This window comes from Micropterus salmoides, unplaced genomic scaffold, assembly GCF_014851395.1.
Source record: "Micropterus salmoides isolate LMB-PRFRI ecotype aquatic unplaced genomic scaffold, ASM1485139v1 Ms_hic_scaffold_4, whole genome shotgun sequence".
NCBI classification, from domain to species: domain Eukaryota; kingdom Metazoa; phylum Chordata; class Actinopteri; order Centrarchiformes; family Centrarchidae; genus Micropterus; species Micropterus salmoides.
This window is the reverse complement of record NW_024043372.1, coordinates 23,391,577-23,415,293: the sequence shown is the minus strand read 5'-3', so window position 1 is coordinate 23,415,293 and position 23,717 is coordinate 23,391,577. Positions and strand designations below refer to the sequence as shown.

The window sequence follows — 23,717 nt, the reverse complement described above, 5'->3', positions numbered from 1 at the left end:
TTTGGATTTAGACAACAACTTGTGTCTGCACAAAGGCCCAGGTGTGATTCCTGTGTATTAGACTTAACTATTGTGCCTTTGGCTTAAGGTCTTTTCTGCATCGTTTCCTCCCACCCCTCTCAGTTAAAATTGTTACATTTGAAGTGTACTATTTGGTTTGAAAATGTTATTTACAAACAACTGTATACCTAATACGGCTAAAAACAGTGACCTTGGCCAGATTGCTAGGAGCCCCCAAGTCTGTCAAGTATTGTACAAAAGTAAAGAAGCGTGGGTCCCCAATCCCTCATGACTTCAAATCTACTGCAGAATTCATATTTGATCAATTCTAATTCTGCATGAAAGAACGAGCACATTTTACCATGCAAGAGAAAATGTGTCCCTTTTTCCACATGTTGAGTTTGCATGTATTTTTTTTAAATTCATGTGCAACACTAGACAGTAATGTGCTTCTAAACCTGATGCATGTGGTACCAATGCTGTTTGCGCCTCAATTTACACTCTGGCCACCTTTCCATTTTCTCAAAAGTAAACTGTAATCCCAGACCAAGACAGCTATAAACTTCAGAAGAGAGACTTGTTTTGTGGTATTTTGTTCAAATGTTTTCCTTGTTGCACTGTCTGTTCCCTTCAGTTTTACCATCTTTGTTAACCTCCCCACTCCTGTAAATGGTCTGATATCGCTTTAAATAACTGCAGAGCCTTTTTAAATGTATCATATGTAATTATGCATTTGCGTAATTTGATCTTAAACTACTGTAAGTTTTGTACTGTAAGAAAGTCTATTCCAAATAAAAAAAAATACTTGACAGGCCTTTCTTCTCTACAGCTACACCACACACGGTTAATAACATCACACATTCAGGTTTTTGTAAAGAATTTTTAGTTTATTCTTCAAGTGTACAGCATCTTCAGATTCTGCTTTACATGGGTTTTGGAGGAGCTCTTGGTGCACCGGCCTGTAAAAAACAACAACACTTGGATTAATATCTGATACCGACCCTTCTCACTGTGACAATGTGATTTCGAACAGGTGTCACAAATAACATAATTGGTTGTCCTGCATTCAGGTTTGCTAGTTCCAACACCCTACTTATTGACTCATCCTAAAAAAGGTGCAATACCATCATGAATGTTAGTAAAAATTTTCCTGCTACTACTTGTCAAATGATCCACAGGTCTATTATATAGTTGAGCTTCACTAAACAGATGTGACCGTAAAGTGCTGTAGAAGGTACTCACAGCGGGCCTGAATCTTGGCGGTGGGGTGCGGTCTTTCCTGGCCTCACAGGAGCGGTTCCTCACCACCTTACTGTGGATAGCACAGCTGACACAGTAGTGCAGCTTCACATAGAGCTTGGGCAGAACATAAGCTGCGGAGTGAACACAGTGGTACAGATGAGGACAAGTCACCAGGATCAATACACAAAAGACTGATGATGAAATATACTTACGGTCAAAGACACTGGCCTCTGTGATGTCTCTCACGGCCGCCGCCTCCACTATGTTCCTGATGACAAACTTCTTGATGGCTTTGTCCTTGGGGACACAACGGGCACAGTTGGTGCAGCGGATGGGCTGCACATGCCCACGGCCCTTCTTAGCGCGACCGTTATTCCTCCTCTTCTTGGTCTGTCAAACAGAAGATGACACAGTTAAGAAGAGACTGACAACTAGGTTTGAGAAATTTACCTCGATCTTTGGTACACAGCAGTGTTTTAACAGTAGTCAGTGTTGTGTATCAAACTGTTTTTCATCTAATTAAGACGTTATTGTATGGTTCATTTGTGTTGATATTTAGCATTTGAGAACTTGTTAAACTAAAAAGGTTAGTGTTTTTACATTTGTAATACACAGCCCTTACACCAGCAGTCTGCAATACTGGCAAATCACTTAAATTGTTTCATAGTCTATTTCAGTTACACTGATTTGGCATTTAATTTACATTTTAGAGTATGAATACCTGAATAATAACGCTAACGTTAGTCCCCAACTTTATATAGTAACTCAATGCTGCCAAGTTGCGGTTTATTTAGTGGATGTAACGTTAATGGATGCGGTGTCTCGAAACTGCTGCCATTGCACCACTGACTCATGTGTCACTACGTATATAATTTTACATTTAACCGTATGATTAACCTGACGCATTAATACACATGAGAAACTACGATATATATTGAATACAGACTGCTTCGCTGTTTCTCCGCGCATTAACAGTAGCATTCTTTGCTAGTTCACGGGAACACATGCACAAAACGGTTAGCATGCTAACAGCTAGCATCAGGCCCAGAATCATTTTTTAATTACACTGAGTGATAGTTAATGAAAATGTACCACATTGTGACTTAGCTATGTGATTAAAATACCTAAAGATAGTCAATCGTGTGTGTATTTTCGAATAAAATGCCAATTTATTCCGTTTTCGCCAGACGACCGACACTGAAACACACTCACCATGTTGCACGGGAAGCTGGAAAGAGGACCGGAAGAGGTTGTACCCTGAGAAGTAGTGCCATCCGCTCCGCCCTCGAAATATTTGTATCAAAAACACAACTCGGCCATGTCTTGTTTTATTTTATTTTTTTTAAACAAATGATGTGTGTCTGTTCGCAGTTTGAACGAAAACAAATTAAATAAAAAAATCAGGAAAATAACATTAATGATGTTTTATTCGCGGAGGGATATCAATGTACTCAAGGTTTTTCATTTAAGCGTCACCCGAGTGAGTGGAGTTCTCGATTTCTGCAATAAACCGTATCAGGAAGGCGGGGCCTTCGAGCAGCGCCGTATAGTAAAACAAGCCTACCTATGTTCTTCATGTAAGATATTGTCTGGCAAAACAATACATTCAAAAAGATGTTTAGACCTCAGTGTGACTGAAATTAATCAAACGACTTGTTTTATTGGCCTCATGTTTTTCACTTTTTCATCAATGGCTTGAATTTTAGGCTGCTGTAAATGCTTGGCTTACAAAAGTATGAAAAGGTGACAATATTAGTGTTTTACATTATTTTACAGCTGAATTATTACAAATTATTTCAATGTTACATTACAGTCAGTCATTCTCCAGATCATGCTGTAATGTTTCTGATTTATCTTTGTATTTGTCTTACCTTTGAGATAGCCATTAAGTTTAACTGCAAGGTATTAAAAATAATTTGCAGACTTGAGTCAGACAACTTGTTGAAAGGGAATTAAACTTTGTGGTAATGTAGTTGCAAGTATAGACTGATCACAGAAGTCTGCACTGCATTTCCACACAATAATAATTTTGAGGAAACTTTGAGAAAATTAAACAGACATTACTTCAATGAATAACCTCACTGAATACAGCTTTAAGAGTTCAAAATGTTTATACATTGTGAGAATCAAAGGCTGCCTGGAAAATTCAATGACATGCCTTAAAAAATACTGGAAGTCATCTATGTGATATACGGTAAATGGGATAACTTGTCTGATAAATACAATACTGGAAGAGATGCACTGTGGAGCCAGCGGTAGGTGAAGCATTTTGGAACAGAGGTGCAATAAAAGGAGATGCAGATAAGCAGATGTAACATTTTAGAATAAGCTGTAAGCAGTAAGCTATACGAGGGGAGGCAGTTTATTTAGTTAGTATTCGTAGTAAATAGTATTTAATCCCTCAGATGATGCTCCCATCATCTCCAAAGAATATCTCTTAGTAACACATCAACATTTTAGGTAATTACCTTCGTCGTGTTTTTCTACATAAAGCTATCACTCAGTGGTGCTCTTTCTTATTGGTCTACCCTTTACCTGGTTATAAACAAACATGTCTTGGCACAAGCTTCTATTAAATACATTCACATACAAAATACTCCAAGAAAATGTAAGTGCACCGTTTTGCAAGCTGTTCTAACAGTAAACCGTACTTGCACTTTAACACAATGTCCTGTTGGTGTTTACTAATATTGTTTTACCAATTTTTTGACTGCTTGTGGTGTCTGTTAAAAAGATGTGTTCTCATTGTAGGATTTTTTTGTAATAGAGCTACCATGTAAAGGAGCAAAGACACTTTGTAGTTCTGTAATTCTGTTACAAGGTAGATTTATTAGCATTTTACAACACAGGGTGGTTTAACAAGATTAAGTTGTAATTTCCTTTATGCTACAGCACAACTGTTGCTTATATTGTACTTGTAACATAGTCACAGTCTAATCTCTGCTTTTAGTGACATGTTGATTTATTTATCTATTGCAGTTGCGGCAAGACTATCTGAGGTTCAGGAGGTAGAGTCTGGTTGTGATTTGATCTCCTTCTCCCCTTACCCACATGTTGAAATGGGCAAGATACTGAACCCTAAATTGTCACTACCATCAGTGTGTGAGTATGAGTGTGTGAGAATGAGAACAAGCGGCAAGTTGTAAAGCGCTTTGGATAAAAGCTATATAAATACAGCTATTTATTATCAAAATGTTCTGGCGCTGCTGTTGTCTCTGGATACCTGCTCGTGAAATCTCACTGTCTCACTTACTATCACTAACCTGGGACCTACAGACAGTGCAAACATCATAGTTACTGAAGCTGTTAATAGTATAACACATACATTAAACTCTAATAACTGCTGTACTTTTGAAAATACCTTAATTCCAGATGCTAATAACCATATTAAAAGCATCTCTTAATACTAAATAAACTTGGAGAACACAAAATACAATTACAAAATTTTATTTAAATAGTTGTGTGCTTTGTCCTTATTTCTTCTTGCTCTTCTTATCCTTCGCCTTCTTTTTGCTAGGCTTCTCAGCACTGGCCTTTTTGTAGAGGTAAAGTCCCACCAAGCCGAGCAGAGTGGGCACCAGGGCCAAACACACGAGGGGGAACACGTCGTTGACCATTTTCTGCCACGGCGTCTGCTGCGTCAGAGAAACCACCTCCACCTCAAACTCAAGAGCAGCATCACCTAGGGCATAAGTTCATGTTCAATGTTTTGTCGTATCAGGTGTTGATCGGGTGTTTCATTTAATTTGTATGCATATATAAATAAATGAGTATGTAAACTATAAGATAAAATAAATAGTATTATATAACATCTAAAAAAGAAAAACAGTCACTAACATATACTGTATATTTAAAGGAGAGCGGTGATATACATAATAAAAATATCCCATGCACTAGGTGACACGTTCCTTCATTACGATAAACATGGGCACTGTTGGTCATTCCGACATACTGTATACTGCCCTGTTGCTAACTAATTAATACAGAACTGCACCACTCTTATGCTTATATGCTCAGTGGGACTGTGCTAATGTGTGGGATCATAGTTGTGAAGTCGTGAAGTGAAGTGCAAACATGGTTCAGTGCTCAGTACCTGGAATCGTGGGAGGGTAACCTTTTTTTCCGTATGCAAGGTGAGATGGAATAGTGGCTTTGATTTTTTGCCTGAAAGAGAGAAAGAGAAACACTAAACACATTTGCTGTGGAAGCATTTCTCAAGACCTTCATCACAAAACTATTAACTTTGGTATTTTCATTATTAATTCATTTGATTCACGACTGCATGCAGCTGCTGAAAAGTAAATCTATTGCTAGGCTCTTTTTTCCCAATGGACCTTTTTGCTTACCCTTCACACACACCAACCAAGCTTTGTTCCAGACCTGATAAGAAAATCACACAGAGAAAGACAATCAGCAAAGCGAGCACATTCCCTGGCATGCAACAGGCTGCAGTTATCTCTCAAATGTAAGCAGATCAAAGTATCACTGACTGAGCAACACAAAAGGGATTTACTGTTAATTTACCGGCAATGACTGTCCTCTTCCCCAGCTCGACAACAAGAGGGTCCATGGATAGTGATGAGTCGATCACCTTTCCATCCATCAGTTTACCCTGGACAATGGAGGCAGGAGATGGTGACATGAAAGAAAAACAGTGAGAGTTTTCACAGTTTAATTTGTTTGAATTTTTTGATTTATGAGTCATTTGTGCAGAGGTGGGTTTGACTTATTTTAAAGCATGAAAATATTCTGGTGGACACAACATGTAAAGAAAGTTTTATAAATTGTAAAGTAAAATAAATGTGCAGCTGGTTAGCTTAGCTTAGAACAAAGACCGCAACCATGAGGAAACAGCCAGCCTGGTTCTAAAGCTACTCTACAGATTTTTTTGTATGAATTAAACAAACAAGACGTTAGATGTAAATTGAGTTTTAAAAGTAATGGTAAGTGCATTTTGTTTCCCCCTGTTTCCAGTCATTGTGCTAAACTAACTGGCTACTGGTTCCTGCTTCATATATAACATGCAGCTATTAGAGTTGGATATATCTTCTCATTCCTCTCTCTGCAAGGATCTAAATAAGTGTATATCCCAAATTGTCCCACGATTGCTATAAAGTTAGAAAATAAGTAAAGCAAAAGTATGGACTAGGTAAAAGTAAATTGTGAGATATTTATGAAACTTGCTAACATTGGAAATTATATACATAGATGTAATAAGAACAGTACGGAAGCCCTGAGAGGCAAAGACATTCTGGTTATCCATTTTCTACATCTAATCTAAATTGTTTTGTCGCCTGTGTTTATGAGTTAAGAACAGGTGATAAGTTAGTTTTATTTATTTTTTTATTGTGAAAAATATTTCGGCCACAGGAGGCTGAAATGTACCACTACCCCCCATGTTCTAAATAGTACTAAAAGCATGCATGTTTTTTCCCAGGTGATGCGTGGATTAAAATACATTTCTAGCCAATAGATAGACATGACAGTTATGTTACATAACTTGCTAACACACACAATATACTGTATGTCCCTTGTGTTTAAGTGCATGGAGAAATTAAAACTTACCTGGCAGAAAAACTTGACATACAAACGTGAATGCTTTCAGTCCTATTTAGAACACTTTTTTCACCTGTTTTAAGTCATAAACAAAGGAGGGAAATCAATTTAAATCATTTTTTTCCCCTAACTTGTCTCTCAGGGCTTCCATAGCACAGCTTGGATCTTGACAATTAAACACTTACAGCAAACATCACTGTGTATTTGTCTTACAGTTGCTGCTAGCAATCATGCAGTCTGTTGATGCCAGATCTTTTATTCTTCAACTCTTTATTGCTGTCGTTTGATAATGTGACCACTGGTGCTCAAAGGAACATTCAGTTATCTAATTTATATGAGACAGTCTTTCATTAAGCAGTAATCCTTTGCCTTGCCTGAGTCATTTATTTCAACAAAGAGCCAAATCATTAAGAGTAAATTATCAATTAGAAAGCACTGAGCCTAATGAATTGGGCTATTATGTGATGCCTTATTAGGGCCAGGTGCATTGGAGAGGTCAATCAGTTATCCAATATATTATTAGAAATGCACAGACAGTTTAAGCATCCATGGCAGGACAAATATAAAGTATGTTTAGGTGACTAATATGAGTGATCAAGATCTAGGTCATTTCCAGTTATATTTGGGTTATTTCTAATTAAATAAGCAGTTTTATTAGGCCACTTAGTGATTTGTGTTGTTAAACCACCTTTGGGGGGTTTAGATTGACATGTAAATATTTTTATATCAGATGCTTAGCTCTGTGATGTACTAGCAACACATCAGAGGCACACATTTGGACTAACTAAACTAACGGACATTGCGCATTTGGTTGCTGTGCCATGCTGCTTAAATTCATGTCGTAAAAAATTCCCCCAATATCAACAAGTGTGAGAGCTGAAAACCACGAGCCTCCAGTACAATGCATGGATGAACTGGTCAGAGTGCCAGCGCTGTTATTGCTGACGTGTTGCACCGCCCCACCGTCACACAATAGTTAAAGCAAAGGCGATCTTCTCGCGCACGAGATAAAACCAAATAAAGCACACTGATAGACACCAAACCACAGGAGAGTCGTGTTCAATCAGAGAGCCATTTCTATCAGCTGTTTGTTATTCATCTTCAGTGACAGTGTGTAAATGCAAAGCGGTGTCCACATGGTTCATGCAGGCGGTGCCACATAGACAACAACTGCATTCGTCAGCAGCTGGACAGGATTTATACACATTGTTGTAAAATGCACACATAGCGGACTGGATTGTTTCATCAGTTTTATCTGGAAGTTGGCAATGAAGAAATCCTTTATCTGTCTTACCGTGTAGTGGATTTTCAGCGTGTCTCCCATTGCGGAAAGTACAGAGCAAGTTTCGGGTTTCACCTTGGATCAGAAGAGTGAATAGTTAACACCATTGCATTTATTTGCCTGTGAGTGTTACTGCGTTAGAGCCGCTGTGTTTCTGCAGTGTGGACTGTGTTACATTGTAATAGCTACATGTGTCCCACTCACCAATGTCTCCACCTGCAGCTCCTCGGCTGCATTTCCGTCTCCCTGCACGAGTCCACAGGTGAAAGCTGCGAGCAGGAGCAGAAAAACGCTGGTTTTCATTGTGAACTTGTGGGAAAAAGCTGCCATCCGGTAACTTCCGTGTAGGCTTCTTCTACACACCGCAGAGAGAGAGAGAGAGAGAGAGAGAGAGCCGAGCTGCACAGTCGGCCCCGTCGACCAGTGTGTCCAAAATGGCTCAGCAACGAGTAATGCTGATGTGTTGTAACACTGGAGCGATAAGGACTAGCGGCCCGTGGACGTTGTCCCAACACCTGGGTCTCCCTGAAGAGCCCGCCTCAAACATTCCGCCAGCATCCCATCAGGCTGCCGCGGGTGAGAAGCGGAAGCGGCGCTCTGCAGTGGCGCTGGGGGGCGGTGCTGTGCAGCCACTGCCCGGATCTGCTGCTCCATGCAAGAGAGACCTCAAGAGAAGACATCCCCTGCTAAAAAGCCTGCTGCAGACGCCACGTCGCTGCTAGTCCCTCAGTAGCCCGCTGCTCCTCCTGCAGAAATGTAAAGATGATAGCTAGAAGGCAGCCCGGAAGTGATATCAAATATATTACATATATACAAAAATATATTAAAGCTGCAGTAGGTAACTTTTATAATAAAAACTTTTTGTCATATTTGCTTAAACTGTCACTATATCTTGATAGTAGCACATGAGACAGACAATCTGAAAAAATCTAATGCCAATTGCAATATTTCTCCATGCCCTGAACAAAACAACCAATCAGAGCCAGGAAGAGTCTCTAATGCAATGTCAGTCACTGCTCCAGCAGAGGCTGTGCAGCCCCTCTCCTCGTGCATGCTCTCAGTCAAGCTTAATTTCTTCAAGGCGGCTTCAGAAGTTTTGCAAACACAATAGTAGTTTTAACGCTGCCTTATTTTCCGGGACAATTGCAGCAATACTGTCTCGCTGCGCTGTATGAAAGGTACGGAGCCAGAAGAGGGGGGTCAAATTTGATCTGCCTCTGAGCCGGGAACGTGGGCAATAACAGAGCTGGGACAATGTCTGTGTGAAAAGCCACAGTCGGCATGCCGGTGTTGTATAAGACATAACGGCCTTTTTCTACACCTGTGGTTCCGGAAAGCCGGATCGCTATGTGAAAGCGCACATGGTGGCAGGATTATGCCGCAAATGTTGGATTAGTATGAACGAGCCAATGCAGCATAGGCGGAAATTCATGTTTATTGCGGGATTTCTGTGTGAAAGCAGCGAATGTCGGAGGAACAACCACCAGCAACAAAAGAATTGCCCATCCCTCCTGCCAACAACAGCGTATATTACAAAATAAATGTGTGAACACGTCCCGGTTCCACGCAGAGCTTCGGGCTCATTACGTTCAATGCCATGCCGCTCGTATCAACAAGTGGCAAAGACGCATGATGACAAACAGTGGGGAATAAAGGGGGGGAAAGTGGTGTACTAGCCTCCCATCCCACTGTTAGACATTGTTGCAGGTGCCTCTGAAGCCTGGGGCGCTCTGCCCTGGGCCATGAAGCGTTGGAGGGGCGTCTTTGAGAAGACGATGCGTGGAGAGAGGCACCGGGATCTTGGCGACGCTCTCGCTCACTGTCATGGAAAGTGAGACCTAAGCAGGATGAGGTTTCATAACAGCAACTAGCACCTGCTTGTGGATTTGGTGGGAGGGGCTTAGCAGAGTGATACGAGCTGCAGAGAGAGACACGCAAGGTTTTGCATTGTATGTACAGTTGTTACCGACTGCTGCTTTAAAGCTCATGAGAACTTGTTTTCAAAATAGTATTTATCTGTAAAATTAAATATGTCGGGATAAATATGCAACAGTAAGTCTGAGTTCAAAAACATTATTAGTTATTATTTATCAAGAGTTTAACACTCAAAACTACACTCAGATCTACTTCAGCTGTCTCAGGCAGCATAAGCAAAGAAAAAACAACAACACAACACAACTATTTGGTTATCAAATTTAGATTAAAATGTTGCTAAACTCTGATTGGTGCGCAGCAATCCATTACATCACCTTTTCCCAAAGGAGCTCACTGAAAACCAAGGCCAATACAATAAGTTAACCAAAGCAGTTTTGTGTTCTTATAGGACCACATTATTCAGAGTAAGAGTTAAGAATCTGATTAAGAAAATTTGTTTTCAGGGCCTTTAAAATCCTATAACAACTAATTTTGTACAATACAAAACTAAAACTAAAATCTGCTATAAAAGTGTAAAACAAAACAAACATTGTGTTGTCACATACAAAGTTGATTAATAGTGTATTCATTAGCATACTCGTTATGATTCTTATAGATTTGTTTTAATTAGTAAGTGTTCGGAAAACTGTGATGTTGAACTGATTTTCTTCACCTATGACTCACTTTTATCACTTATTTGTGTATGATTTTTGTTATTTTGATCCTGTCAGGCAGAAACCCTCTGTGGCTTGTTAACAGGTTCATTAAATGTCAGCGAGTCAAGTATGAAGCACAGTTGTGATCAGTGGTTGGAAAAAGAAACGCAGCAAAAAGTGCCATCTTGGATGATAAATAAAACATGATGAAGAGCCCTCTAAGGTGCCCATCCAGTGGAGAAAACGTGATGCAGTGCCATATAGGCTGCCCTGCCAGAAACTTTGTTGGCCTCTATGTGCCTTTAAATGGTTAATTAGTTTCCAGTGTGTTTTTTTTTACAGAGGTGTAGTTATACTTCAAATCTGAGTCACATAACAAAACAATTTAATCTCAACCAGTGTTTGGAACTGTGTTTCACTATAAATGCATCATGACTCTTTGCACACTGGTGCTTCACCGGATGCAGCTGGTGTCCAGCCTGAGTGTGAATGTAGCTTACCTAAAACATGGGTCATTCACTTAACCATCAAGCAAGTTTAGAAATATGAAAACATATATATTCACATGAACTCCTGATTTGTATGCACATGTACATTGCAAACTCTTAACACATTTAATGGTCATTCATTTGTTTCTGTGAAACCACAGAATCAGAAGAAGAGAAAAAAACTGTTGTATAGGAGTCTCTGAAAAGGTATGACAGCTTCAAGAGAAAGAAAGAAAAATGTACAATGGCATAAATGGGGAGTGTACTCTTTCTTTTATTCCTGTACAATATTGTCAGACGCAACGTGACAATTCTGTCACCCTGCCTCTCTCAACCTCTAAAATCTCAAACTCAGAGTCATACATGCCAAATTGATAAACAGGGTGTCTGCAAGTCCCCAAGCTGTTGTACTAAAGAAGTCGTTTTTGCCTGAGGACCCAGTTCATTTCACCTTGTCAGCTGTGTCATCCATAAATCACTTACACGTCTCCTAGCTTTATTTGCAACAATGACCCATACAACTACAGTCAATTAAAAACTGTCCCGAGTCCTCTGTTTACAATAGAAGTTTACAATAGAAGTGTCACTGGCACAGATTACATTATTTGTCCCACATGCTTATATTAGACAAAGGATTTGGAGCTAGGAGTGAAGCTTTGTTATATGGTGCTAACTGAAACAAACCTAGGCTGCTCAATGATAAATGTACTAAGTGTCATGGAACGCTGCTTGCAGGCTCGAGCACTGTGCTACTTATTCACATCGAGCCACATGCAGAACCTCTGTGAACAACCTTGTATGTCACAATGTGTAGAAGCATTGCGCTGAAATAGAAATGAATGACTCATCTTTGAGTGCAAACTAAAGATAAAACCTTCCTCCCTCAGTTCACAGAAGTAGATTTGGGACCTTATGCTGGTAAAACCACAATATTCCTTTTTTAAATATCCGATTTGACCCTATGCCACATTCAAATACTGTATCAAAATGCATGTAGGTTTTAAGATTCATGTAGGTAACCAAAAGGTATTACATTTTCTGTGGTAACAGTCTGTCAAAACATGTAATTATATTGATTATTATGATAATTTTACATAGCAACATCAAAAATCAAGACTGTGTCACATTGAAATGCTCTCGACCATTTATTTCATACTAATGCTTGCATGATCCTTTCAAGTACCTCAATTTAGAAACTTTGCTTTGTTCCCCATCTGTAGATGAAAATATTGCACAAGTGTTATGCAATACTGAAGACCAATTCACCATTTCCTGAAAACTCAACAACTTCACATGTATAACAGGAACTTTATATAACTTTATATTACAGGATGTCAGACTCAGTGGCAATTCGATTTATTACAACTTAAAAATTCTTAGTCTTGTAAGTACAGTTAATTTCCAATTAACACATCAACACTGAACTTGATGCTAATTAGCATACAACACATTCAGATTTGGTGAAGCAAGCCTGTAGCTGTTGTTTATCTCTTGGAAAACCTCCTGAGCTGGTTTGCAGTGATCAATCAAATGTACTTTTAAACATACTATGATCCACATTGTTACATGTAATGTCATGGGCAATCATTTTAATACATACAGTGAGGAAAATAAGTATTTGAACACCCTGCTATTTTGCAAGTTCTCCCACTTAGAAATCATGGAGGGGTCTGAAATTGTCATCGTAGGTGCATGTCCACTGTGAGAGACATAATCAAAAAAAAAAAATCCAGAAATCACAATGTATGATTTTTTAACTATTTTTTTGTATGATATAGCTGCAAATAAGTATTTTAACACCGGTCTCAGATGAGACCAAAATAGAACTTTTTGGTCATAATTCCACTAACCGTGTTTGGAGGAAGAAGAATGATGAGTACCATCCCAAGAACACCATCCCTACTGTGAAGCATGGGGGTGGTAGCATCATGCTTTGGGGGTGTTTTTCTGCACATGGGACAGGGCGACTGCACTGTATTAAGGAGAGGATGACCGGGGCCATGTATTGCGAGATTTTGGGGAACAACCTCCTTCCCTTAGTTAGAGCATTGAAGATGGGTCGAGGCCGGGTCTTCCAACATGACAATGACCCGAAGCACACAGCCAGGATAACCAAGGAGTGGCTCTGTAAGAAGCATATCAAGGTTCTGGCGTGGCCTAGCCAGTCTCCAGACCTAAACCCAATAGAGAATCTTTGGAGGGAGCTCAAACTCTGTGTTTCTCAGCGACAGCCCAGAAACCTGACTGATTTAGAGAAGATCTGTGTGGAGGAGTGGGCCAAAATCGCTCCTGCAGTGTGTGCAAACCTGGTGAAAAACTACAGAAAAACGTTTGACCTCTGTAATTAACATTAACATTGATTTTCTCAGGTGTTCAAATACTTACAAATAATTTTTTAGATTATGTCTCTCACAGTGGACATGCACCTACAATGACAATTTCAGACCCCTCCCTGATTTCTAAATGGGAGAACTTGCAAAATACCAGGGTGTTCAAATACTTATTTTCCTCACTGTATATATAAAATTATTTGAAGAACTATATAGGCTATAGAAGCTGTAATGACTAAGGCACACCAGCATGTTCATGATGACCAAATAGGCCAGAAAAGCAACTGCCCTAAAGTCTCGGACCATCAGGGGCCACAGGTACACTCTGTGGGAATTAATTTGTTTTTATTTTATTAATTGCAAACCTGTATTATGCTTAAATGGTGAGGACAGGTCCTACATGTTTACCTAACCTCAAGGCCCTGTCTTGTAGAGGGGCACGGGTAACCAAATCTAATCTGAAAGTATTTGTTATTTTAGTTGATAATATGCTTACATGGTGCATATTTTAAAATACATTTATGTTAAATCAAATCATCACAAACTAACTGGCACACAGCAGATCTGGGGCGGGAAAGTATTCCCAGAACAGGAACACTTGTTCCTGTTGCCATGTGCGGTCTGCAGTGTACCTGATGGGTGCTGAACACAACAGGATGCACAGTGCACAGACATAACTGAAAAACAGAGCTGTAACTAATCACAACAATCATGGCTCATTTCCATTAAGTGTCCCAGTGAATGTGTTATGCCAATAAACCTGCATGCACCATTACAGCAAGTCCCACGACTGTTAAACCTAAATGGCATGCAGCCATTTATGCCAGTAGTTCCACATGCAGTTTTCCTGCAGTGACATGTCAAAATGTCTGCAGTGAAAAAAAGGCCTGTAGGGACCCAAACATGTTTTTTGTACACTAAACTGTTAATCTGGCCCTGGTTGTTACTCTAGGGGATGGTGATGGTGCAGTGGATAACATGCATGCCTTTGGTGTGAGAGACCCAGGTTCAACTCCCCACTGTAACACATCCACCAATGTGTTCCTGAGCAAGACACTTAACTCCTAGTTGCTCCAGAGGCGTGCGACAGAATTTAATAGTGTGTGGATAGATTGGTATGCCAAATGTTTTTGTGGCATGTCTATACTTTAATAAATGCACCAAAACATTGTATTGGAAATGCAAAGTTATGTAATTAATCATAAATAGCAGCCACCTTGTGGTAAAACATGTGAATGAATGGTCATTTAGACCTACTGTATTATACACTGCTCAAAAAAATAAAGGGAACACTTAAACAACACAATGTAACTCCAAGTCAATCACACTCCTGTGAAATCAAACTGTCCACTTAGGAAGCAACACTGATTGACAATCAATTTCACATGCTGTTGTGCAAATGGAATAGACAACAGGTGGAAATTATAGGCAATTAGCAAGACACCCCCAATAAAGGAGTGGTTCTGCAGGTGGTGACCACAGACCACTTCTCAGTTCCTATGCTTCCTGGCTGATGTTTTGGTCATTTTGAATGCTGGCGGTGCTTTCACTCTAGTGGTAGCATGAGACGGAGTCTACAACCCACACAAGTGGCTCAGGTAGTGCAGCTCATGCAGGATGGCACATCAATGCGAGCTGTGGCAAGAAGGTTTGCTGTGTCTGTCAGCATAGTGTCCAGAGCATGGAGGCGCTACCAGGAGACAGGCCAGTACATCAGGAGACGTGGAGGAGGCCGTAGGAGGGCATCAACCCAGCACCGCTACCTCCACCTTTGTGCAAGGAGGAGCAGGAGGAGCACTGCCAGAGCCCTGCAAAATGACCTCCAGCAGGCCACAAATGTGCATGTGTCTGCTCAAACGGTCAGAAACAGACTCCATGAGGGTGGTATGAGGGCCCGACGTCCACAGGTGGGGGTTGTGCTTACAGCCCAACACCGTGCAGGACGTTTGGCATTTGCCACAGAACACCAAGATTGGCAATTCGCCACTGGCGCCCAGTGCTCTTCACAGGTGAAAGCACGTTCACACTGAGCACATGTGACAGACGTGACAGAGTCTGGAGACGCCGTGGAGAACGTTCTGCTGCCTGCAACATCCTCCAGCATGACCGGTTTGGCGGTGGGTCAGTAATGGTGTGTGGTGGCATTTCTTTGGGGGGCACCTCCATGTGCTTGCCAGAGGTAGCCTGACTGCCATTAGGTACCGAGATGAGATCCTCAGACCCCTTGTGAGACCATATGCTGGTGCGGTTGGCCCTGGGTTCCTCCTAGTGCAAGACAATGCTAGACCTCATGTGGCTGGATAGTGCAAGCAGTTCCTGCAAGAGGAAGGCATTGATGCTATGGACTGGCCGGCCCGTTCCCCAGACCTGAATCCAATTGAGCACATCTGGGACATCATGTCCCGCTCCATCCACCAACGCCACGTTGCACCACAGACCAGGAGTTGGTGGATGCTTTAGTCCAGGTCTGGGAGGAGATCCCTCAGGAGACCATCCGCCACTTCATCAGAAGCATGTCCAGGTGTTGTAGGGAGGTCATACAGGCACGTGAAGGCCACACACACTACTGAGCCTCATTTTGACTCTTTTTACGAACATTATATCAAAGTTGGATCGGCCTGTAGTGTGGTTTTAAACATTGATTTTAAGTGTGACTCCAAATCCAGACCTCCACGGGCTGATAAATTTGATTTCCATTGATAATTTTTGTGTGATTTTGTTGTCCGCACATTCAACTATGTAAAGAAAGGAGTATTTAATGAGATTATTTCATTCATTCAGATCTAGGATGTGTTATTTTAGTGTTCCCTTTATTTTTTTGAGCAGTGTTTATAACAGTAACATTGATAAGCTTTGACTAATAGGCTGTGGTACCTGCATTAAGAGGCTAAAATATTTTTGGGTGGCTCCAAACAGGTATTTTTCATTCTTTCTGGTCAACAGAAGCTCTTTAGATGGTAAAGGTTGGGAGATGTCTGGACTAAAATGTAGTTTAAATGTAAAAAAAAAAAAAAAAAAAAAGGCCTAGGTAGGCCTATTAATTCAAATAGTTTTAACTTTCTAACATCATTGATAAGCATTGTGCTATGGTATCTGAGCCAAGCTTTAACAATATTTGCTGTGTAAACAAAAGATTTATTTACCCTGCACGCCCACACAGATGTTTTCACTTATTCTGGTTGATTAGGCTTCTGCTCAGATTGTAGGTGAGCTGAGCTTTGCTGCAAATTACCAATGTATCAATAAGAATGAAAAAAGTGTAATTTTTTCCCATCCAATAAAGCTAGCTAGTAAGGGCAATGGCAATCAAAGTCTGTACACGGCCAGTCCAGAGGGAAGGTCTAATTTATTAGATCTGTGTTGGTAGATGATGGGTGTAAGGGGCAAAATGGTAAATGGAAGCTGTTAACATATTCACGTCCCCAAAACCAGCTATTTGTGTTTAGATTTGTCCATAACTTTTCAGGAAAATTAAACCCTGCAGGAGTATTTGAGTCTTGGATGTAGACACATAGCCTACATGAAATCAAATCATGGGATAACAATAGGTAAAACAAGGGAGACCAAAGTCACTTAGGCTACCTGTGCTGAGCTCATTTTACTTTATGCCTGTTTAGCGTAGGCCTATAATATAATTATGTATTTTCGCAACTGAGGTACCGATGTTTCAAAAACTGACATAGGCTACACGAAATATATAAACCTGGTTGTTCAAACGTCCTTACAAAGCGACTGTCAACTGAATTTTCGTTTTGACATCTAATCTCGCGAGATCTGATGTACTGCTGCGTTGTATCCCGGAAAATACCGTGAGACATTTAGTAGAGGACTACTCACCAAAGGTAAGTGGGGATACTGGCATCACCGTCACCCCGATAATACACACGTAGGTTAGTTCCCAGCAGTGATGCAGTGTTTGTTGTCTGTACTGTGGGGCTGTATAGCCTCAGTGTTGTCCGTGCTGAAGCAGCGGCCAGCGGCTCGCTGGCAGCAGGACGCCCGCTGAGGTGACGCGCGGATGGATGAATGGGGTGGATCGGGACGGCACGGGACCGCTGGCTGACGGTTCAGCGTTTAAAGCTAAACTAGACCGATAAATGAGGTTGTAACAGATAAGATAATGGGGAAGTGATCACGCTTGGTATCTGAAATTAAGTGTGACTCTTCAGCTGATGCGCAGAGATGTGCGGGGCCGATGTCAGCGGCAGGATAGCTGTACCGTAACCTACCGTAGCATCCCTGGCTAACGTAACCTGAGTCAACCCGGAGCTGAAATAACGTGATCGGGCTCGAGGCCCTGCTCCAAGATAAATCACCATTTTAAGAGCTGATTTTTAAACCTGTAAACCCATCTGTGAGGGGAGAGGAGCTGGTGTCAGGCAGGCGGTGAAAGTGTGTTGATCCTCTTCAGCACCATGGACAGGGCTGCAGCTACTGACGACTTCTTTTCTTTGTAGACCGTAAGATACTAGCCTGGTTCCAGACCTCTGAGTGAATGAAATCAAATGGCTAATTGATCTGATCATCAGGCTAGTAATGTGTGATTGAAAGCACAGAAAGCGGACTTTCGAGCTTTGATTTCTTAGTGCGCAGTTCCACTTTGAGAGAGTATTGAATTGTGTTTGTTGACAACTATATTCGCAAAAGGTTTTTGGCCTTTTACAATATTTTTGAATAATTGCCACCTACATGTACAGCTAGGCTGCAAGATAAGATAAGAAAACTTTATTGTCCATTAAATTCACATGAAATTAAAATTTGTCTTTGGCAGTCTGCCACCACAGTTTAAATCAGACAGACAGTTCTCACAACTAAAATACATCCTCTGCAGCAGCAGTGCTCATTGGCTATGGAAGGGGAGGGTGGGGTGGGGGTGCGCTTATTTTATTATTTATTTATTATTTATTATTATCTGAACTACAGGGGAAATATGTTCTTCTGTTTAAGTCCAGGTGGCTTTGTGGTGGGGTTCAAGCCAGGCCTGGTAATGTAGGGCATTTTGCATGTGCTCTGAGGGCTTGGCGGACGTTGCAGGCTAACATTTGAAGGAGGGAGAAAAAAAAAACCAGCGAGAAGGGTCTGAACAGATTGTGCTGCAGCCTGGAGTCATGGGACAGACATACATCTCCTTCACCCTCTCTTTAATGATGACTGTGGGAGATTAACATAGCTTGCACCTGTTTCGGTGTGTGCATGTAGAGGTGAGATTTTACATCATGGTAGTGTGTGTGTTTTTTTTAGGAAGGTGACCTGGAGCATTCCATTCATTGTAATTTAGCTAACGCTTTACAGACAGCATATGAGAATTACTAAATGGTTATTTGTCCCGTTTCATTTCAGCCCTACTTCATTGTCTACTCATTGGCAACTCTGCAGAAAGGCACCTAGAATCAGGATTGTAGCCGCACACTGAAGTTTAAGAACTGCATCTGAATCATGGGGAACATTTTTGGGAATTTGCTGAAGAGCCTCATAGGGAAGAAGGAGATGAGGATCTTGATGGTGGGGCTCGATGCTGCAGGAAAAACAACAATCCTCTACAAGCTGAAACTGGGGGAAATAGTCACCACAATCCCAACAATTGGTGCGTGCATAGTCAAAATAGCATTTGTTGTAAAGTACTGTCATGCCCCCCATGTTTGCCTTACGTTTTGTATGAACTCGCCCTTGTTTTCAGGGTTTAACGTGGAGACGGTGGAATACAAGAACATCAGCTTCACTGTGTGGGATGTGGGTGGGCAGGACAAGATCCGCCCCCTCTGGAGACACTACTTTCAAAACACGCAGGGTGAGCAGAGCTAATCAAAGGGTAACACCGGCCTAAATAGACACTCTTAAGAGACACACTCTTCTTTTGTTTGTTCCTCTCACTGTTTCCAGGTCTAATCTTTGTGGTGGACAGTAATGACAGAGAGCGTGTGAACGAAGCAAGAGAGGAGCTGATGAGGATGCTGGCTGAGGATGAACTGAGAGATGCAGTCCTCCTTGTGTTTGCCAATAAACAGGCAAGAAACCATAACAGTTCTGCATACACACACACACACACATGCACAGTACATATATATTAATACATAACAGGGGGTTGTAGCGGAGGATCAACACACATGACCCCACATCTTAGTATCGTTGAGATAAACTTCTACTTTCAAAACTAATTAATTGTGATCGAAATTCAAAGATGATATTAACTGTTACTGATAAAAACTCTCTTTTACAGCATTTTCATTGTAGTTTCATTACATTTACAATTTGACACAGTGGAGACAGAGAAGAAAGCCTCAGCTCATCAAGGCTACAACTATCTTGGGTCAAGAAGAATTAATCAATTGACTATTTATTTTAGCTCTTAAAGGGATAGTAAGTGAATGTAATCCAAAACACTTTTTGTATAATTCAGCAAATAATTCCTATAATAATAGTTTGCTAGCTCTCCTTTTTGTGTGTGCTCTGAAAACAAAATCCAGTTTTCGTATACAGCCCAGGCTCGCGGTGTATTTGTTTAGCATTTGAGTTCAAATATCAACAATCCTTCTGCAGAGTAACTTACTCTCCCTTTCCTACTGCAAAAAAATGTGGCAAGTATTTCTAAATTGTAAAAAAAAATCCTAAATATAAAAATGTAGTTTTCAGCCTTTCCAACATAATTCATTCCTAAACAAACTGATGCTTTGCAATTTCACTGAGGATTTTACTAATTTGGTACATAAGTATTAATATCATCTCGACATACACTTCCTTTCTGTTGTTAATGAGTTGTTTGCTTTTGATGATCACTTACTAGAGTGCATCATTTAGGGAAATATGCTTATTTGCTTTTATGCCGAAAGTTAGATTGATACCAGTCTCCTTTCTGTCCCTTAAATATGAAGCTAAGCTATCAAGCTAAGCTACCCGTCTGCTGGCTGTAGCTTTACATTCACTGAACAGACAGGAGTGACATGAATCTTATCATCTATCTTTCATTAAGAAAGCGAACGTATTTCTCAAAATGTAGAACTATTCCTTTAAAGTTTACCATTTAATTTTAGAACGTATAATTGCATGCACATTACTATGGCTGCAGTCATTATTAATTAATCTGCAGATTATTTTCTCGATTAAGTAATTGTTGTTTAGTGTTGGTCTATAAAATGTCAGAAAATAGCTGAAAATGTCCTCCATAATTTCACAGAGGCTAAGGTGATGACTTCAAACTGCTTGTTTTGTGTGAACAACAATCAAAAATCCAAAGATTTTTTAATTTGCAATCATATATGACGAAGAAAAGCAGCATATCTTCACAATGAAAAGCTGGAACCAGATGTTTTTTGGCACATTTCCTGTAAAAAAGATTTAAATTGAAGTACACAGTCTACAGTAAATGCATGCATACATATTTAACCCCAACAACACAAGAAGACATCAGCTATCCGGTCTTTAGGGTCTTTCCTTGACTTACTTTCTCCTCACTGAACTCTCTCCTCTTTGACAGGACTTACCAAACGCCATGAATGCTGCAGAGATCACAGACAAGTTGGGCTTACACTCCCTGCGTCACCGCAACTGGTACATCCAGGCCACATGCGCCACCAGCGGCGACGGCCTCTATGAGGGTCTTGATTGGCTGGCCAATCAACTCAAGAACAAGAAATAAGGAGAAAACTGGAAAAAGCCGCCAGCACCCACACCCGACCAACTTTTGATTTGTTTTGCAAGTTAGGTACAAGGGTTTTGATTGATAGGTGAAAAGCATGATTCTGGGTTTGGGGAGACTTTAGGCTTGAATTTTCTGTCTGTTGAGGTTCTAATAGTTTTCAATGCTTATTGAAAACAGATTGTTATGTACTTCATATTTAACCAATCACACACACACACACACACACGCACAAATGCACCCTAACCGTAAGCAATCACAGCAGACACTTTCCTGTGTCCACCTCTTGTCCTTAGGTGCAATGTACTGTATGTTAGTCTATAGGTGCTGTACCAAGTCATGTGTGACTCCACTGACTCAGCAACGAGTCAAGTGGGACTTTTTGTTGATGTACATCTTTTAACTGTCATTCGTCCATGCAAAGAACTGTTCTGTGTCAGTTGCACTTCCTGTTTTGTTTAGTTTTTCTTTCCCGCGGCCATGTTTGAGAACAATCACAGCTAGCCGATTCATGTCACTATAATTCACTTTAATGGTTTGCTCTCCCTTTTAATTTGTGAGCAATGCTGAGGCACTTTGATACTCAGATAAAGTGTATGTGTGTGTGTGTGTGTGTGTGTGTTTGTGCGAGCAGCCCAGTTGCTATTAATCCTGAACAACTCAAAAGGACTGGAGTTTCCTCTGTCACACGTCCTCTTACTGCCTCATTTTGGAAATCTTTTTGATATCTGTGGCGTGTTTCTACTACCCCCCCCACCCCCCCACCCCCCCCATGTGGCAACCTGAAGCGCCCAAGCCGCCCTTTTTAAATATTTTAAAACGCACAACACGTTCTCGGCAGCCTGGTCTGCATGCATCCTGGTAGATCTTGCTCACATTGTTACAAACTGCATGGACGTTGACGCTGTTTGTAGGTTTTCTCTAACTGCCCTCATCGTGTTCTGGTGATGTTTACAGTAGGACGTAGAAACTAACAGAAATGGTTTCTGCATGTAGTCGTCAACATGCGCTAAATTCAGTATAATCAGCTTTATGGTCTTTTAAAGTGAAAGCAGTATATAGGTTAACCTGCACAGCTGCTGCCTTCAGGTGTGTACATATGAGTACTCAAACTGCATCAGGTTGCTCTCGCTTTTGTGTGTTTTTGTGTCAGAGTTGCATATTGGGGTTTGGGTGTATGACTCTGTTGATAACTCTGTGTTGCTGAATGTGAATATTGTTGATGAATCTATATATGGCTGTGATGATATTTATTTGACAAGCATATTCCAGTGGTGCGTCGACATAATTATGTGAAAGGAAGCAGGGTAAGCAGATCAATTCATTCATCAGCACATCCACGACTCACTTCTGAACAGAGTAACTGCATCATCACTGATACCAGCAGAATCCACATACTTACTGTCAATAAAACTATTTCTCTGTGCCATACATGGGTACTACTACTCGTGGAAAATACTGTAAATTCACTCCAGCAAGTTGTAAGTGCATTGTTCATATCTTTCCCATGTTAAATCATGAGTTTGATCGTTTGGGTTTTGTGGCCTTATATTTAGTGATGACTTTGAATTGATTTCCTCTCAGCTTGTTTGGTTCTGATTTTGAGTCACATATATTTATCTATAAAGAATGATTTCCAGATGTATTGGGTCTATTCCCTCAAAAGGCAGGTTTTGCACCACAGTTCATGCAAAAGTTTTGTCCTTGTGTTTGCCAGTATACTTCCATGTGGTTGTAGAGTTCTTTGGTTTTCTTTGGGGTGTAAAGAAACTTTGATGTAGACTGTGTCTGTTAAACAATGATAATCCGTGCAAACAAACCCTTGGTCATTCATTCTGTACCGTTATAGTTACACAAGTAGACGGTCTTCAAAACGGTGAAGACCATGTTTCAATGCTGCACGCTTGGAAACATCTGTATGTGATGTAAGACAACAAACAAAATCCTTCTGTGTTACAAATAAACCCATTTTCTTTATGACATGTCTCATCAACTGTGAGTGAGTTTTACTGATGGATTTCATACTTACATCTTCAAGCACTCTATTTTATAGCCGTGCTTACAATCAACAAATGAAAGAAAAAGTAGAGAAGATTTTGCTGTGACCAGCTTCGACCAGAAGAGGTCATTCTTTAGCAACTGTATCTGTTCAATCAATGTGGTCTGAGGCATGAAGAGCTGCGTCTACATTTTATAAGTTACATTTTGGGGCTTCTTTAATTCAAAATTTTCTGTCCTGGAGACCACAGACCCTCTTTAACATCTAAAAAACACACTTAACATTGTTTTATAACCTTACTTCATGATGTCTGTGAAGATTCTCAGTCATCCAGGTCATAGTTATCCAATGAAGGTTAAAGTCAAGGGCAACTGGACTTCATGACTTTTCTAATTTTGTGAGCATTGCTGCATTATAAAGATGATTTTGAACTGATGTTGTTTCTGAAGTCTGCTACAAAAAATGGCACATTTTCTCTGTTTGTGGTATCAGATCCAAGCTGAAAGACATGAAATAAACAGTAATAATATCCATATATAATAATACAGTGACTTTTATCTGCACTTTTTATAGTGATTGATTTTAACATTTCTTTTTTACACAGCTCTACCTCTCAC

At 40.5% G+C, this 23,717-nt stretch overlaps 3 protein-coding genes across 6 annotated transcripts; 1 reads left to right on the top strand and 2 right to left on the bottom strand.

Annotated features, from left to right (window-relative positions):
* Positions 1 to 866: 866 nt before the first annotated feature.
* Positions 867 to 1,635, bottom strand: LOC119886813 (40S ribosomal protein S26; the record flags this gene model as incomplete). Its single annotated transcript, XM_038697768.1, has 3 exons — positions 867 to 959; positions 1,243 to 1,373; positions 1,455 to 1,635. Coding segments are annotated over 3 exons (348 nt in total), but the record flags the coding sequence as incomplete, so codon positions are not given.
* Positions 1,636 to 4,051: 2,416 nt separating this feature from the next.
* Positions 4,052 to 8,410, bottom strand: fkbp11 (FKBP prolyl isomerase 11). 2 transcript variants are annotated; one of them, XM_038697763.1, is made up of 6 exons: positions 8,285 to 8,410; positions 8,093 to 8,155; positions 5,767 to 5,854; positions 5,589 to 5,622; positions 5,336 to 5,406; positions 4,052 to 4,924 (listed from the first exon to the last, which is right to left on the bottom strand). In XM_038697763.1, exons 1-6 carry the CDS (start codon positions 8,408 to 8,410, stop codon positions 4,716 to 4,718), a joined length of 591 nt encoding a protein of 196 aa, XP_038553691.1. In that variant the 3' UTR covers positions 4,052 to 4,715. The 2 variants fall into 2 exon arrangements, with proteins under 2 accessions (XP_038553691.1, XP_038553692.1); XM_038697764.1 differs by lacking the exons at positions 8,093 to 8,155; positions 8,285 to 8,410 and adding an exon at positions 6,808 to 6,871.
* Positions 8,411 to 17,242: 8,832 nt separating this feature from the next.
* Positions 17,243 to 23,083, top strand: LOC119886812 (ADP-ribosylation factor 3). 3 transcript variants are annotated; one of them, XM_038697765.1, is made up of 5 exons: positions 17,243 to 17,310; positions 18,809 to 19,052; positions 19,146 to 19,256; positions 19,349 to 19,473; positions 20,940 to 23,083. In XM_038697765.1, the coding sequence occupies exons 2-5, from the start codon at positions 18,905 to 18,907 to the stop codon at positions 21,099 to 21,101; spliced, it is 546 nt and encodes a 181-aa protein (XP_038553693.1). In that variant the 5' UTR covers positions 17,243 to 17,310; positions 18,809 to 18,904; the 3' UTR covers positions 21,102 to 23,083. The 3 variants fall into 3 exon arrangements, with proteins under 3 accessions (XP_038553693.1, XP_038553695.1, XP_038553694.1); XM_038697766.1 differs by lacking the exon at positions 17,243 to 17,310 and adding an exon at positions 17,338 to 17,358; XM_038697767.1 differs by lacking the exons at positions 19,349 to 19,473; positions 20,940 to 23,083 and having other exon boundaries at positions 19,146 to 19,270.
* Positions 23,084 to 23,717: the final 634 nt, after the last annotated feature.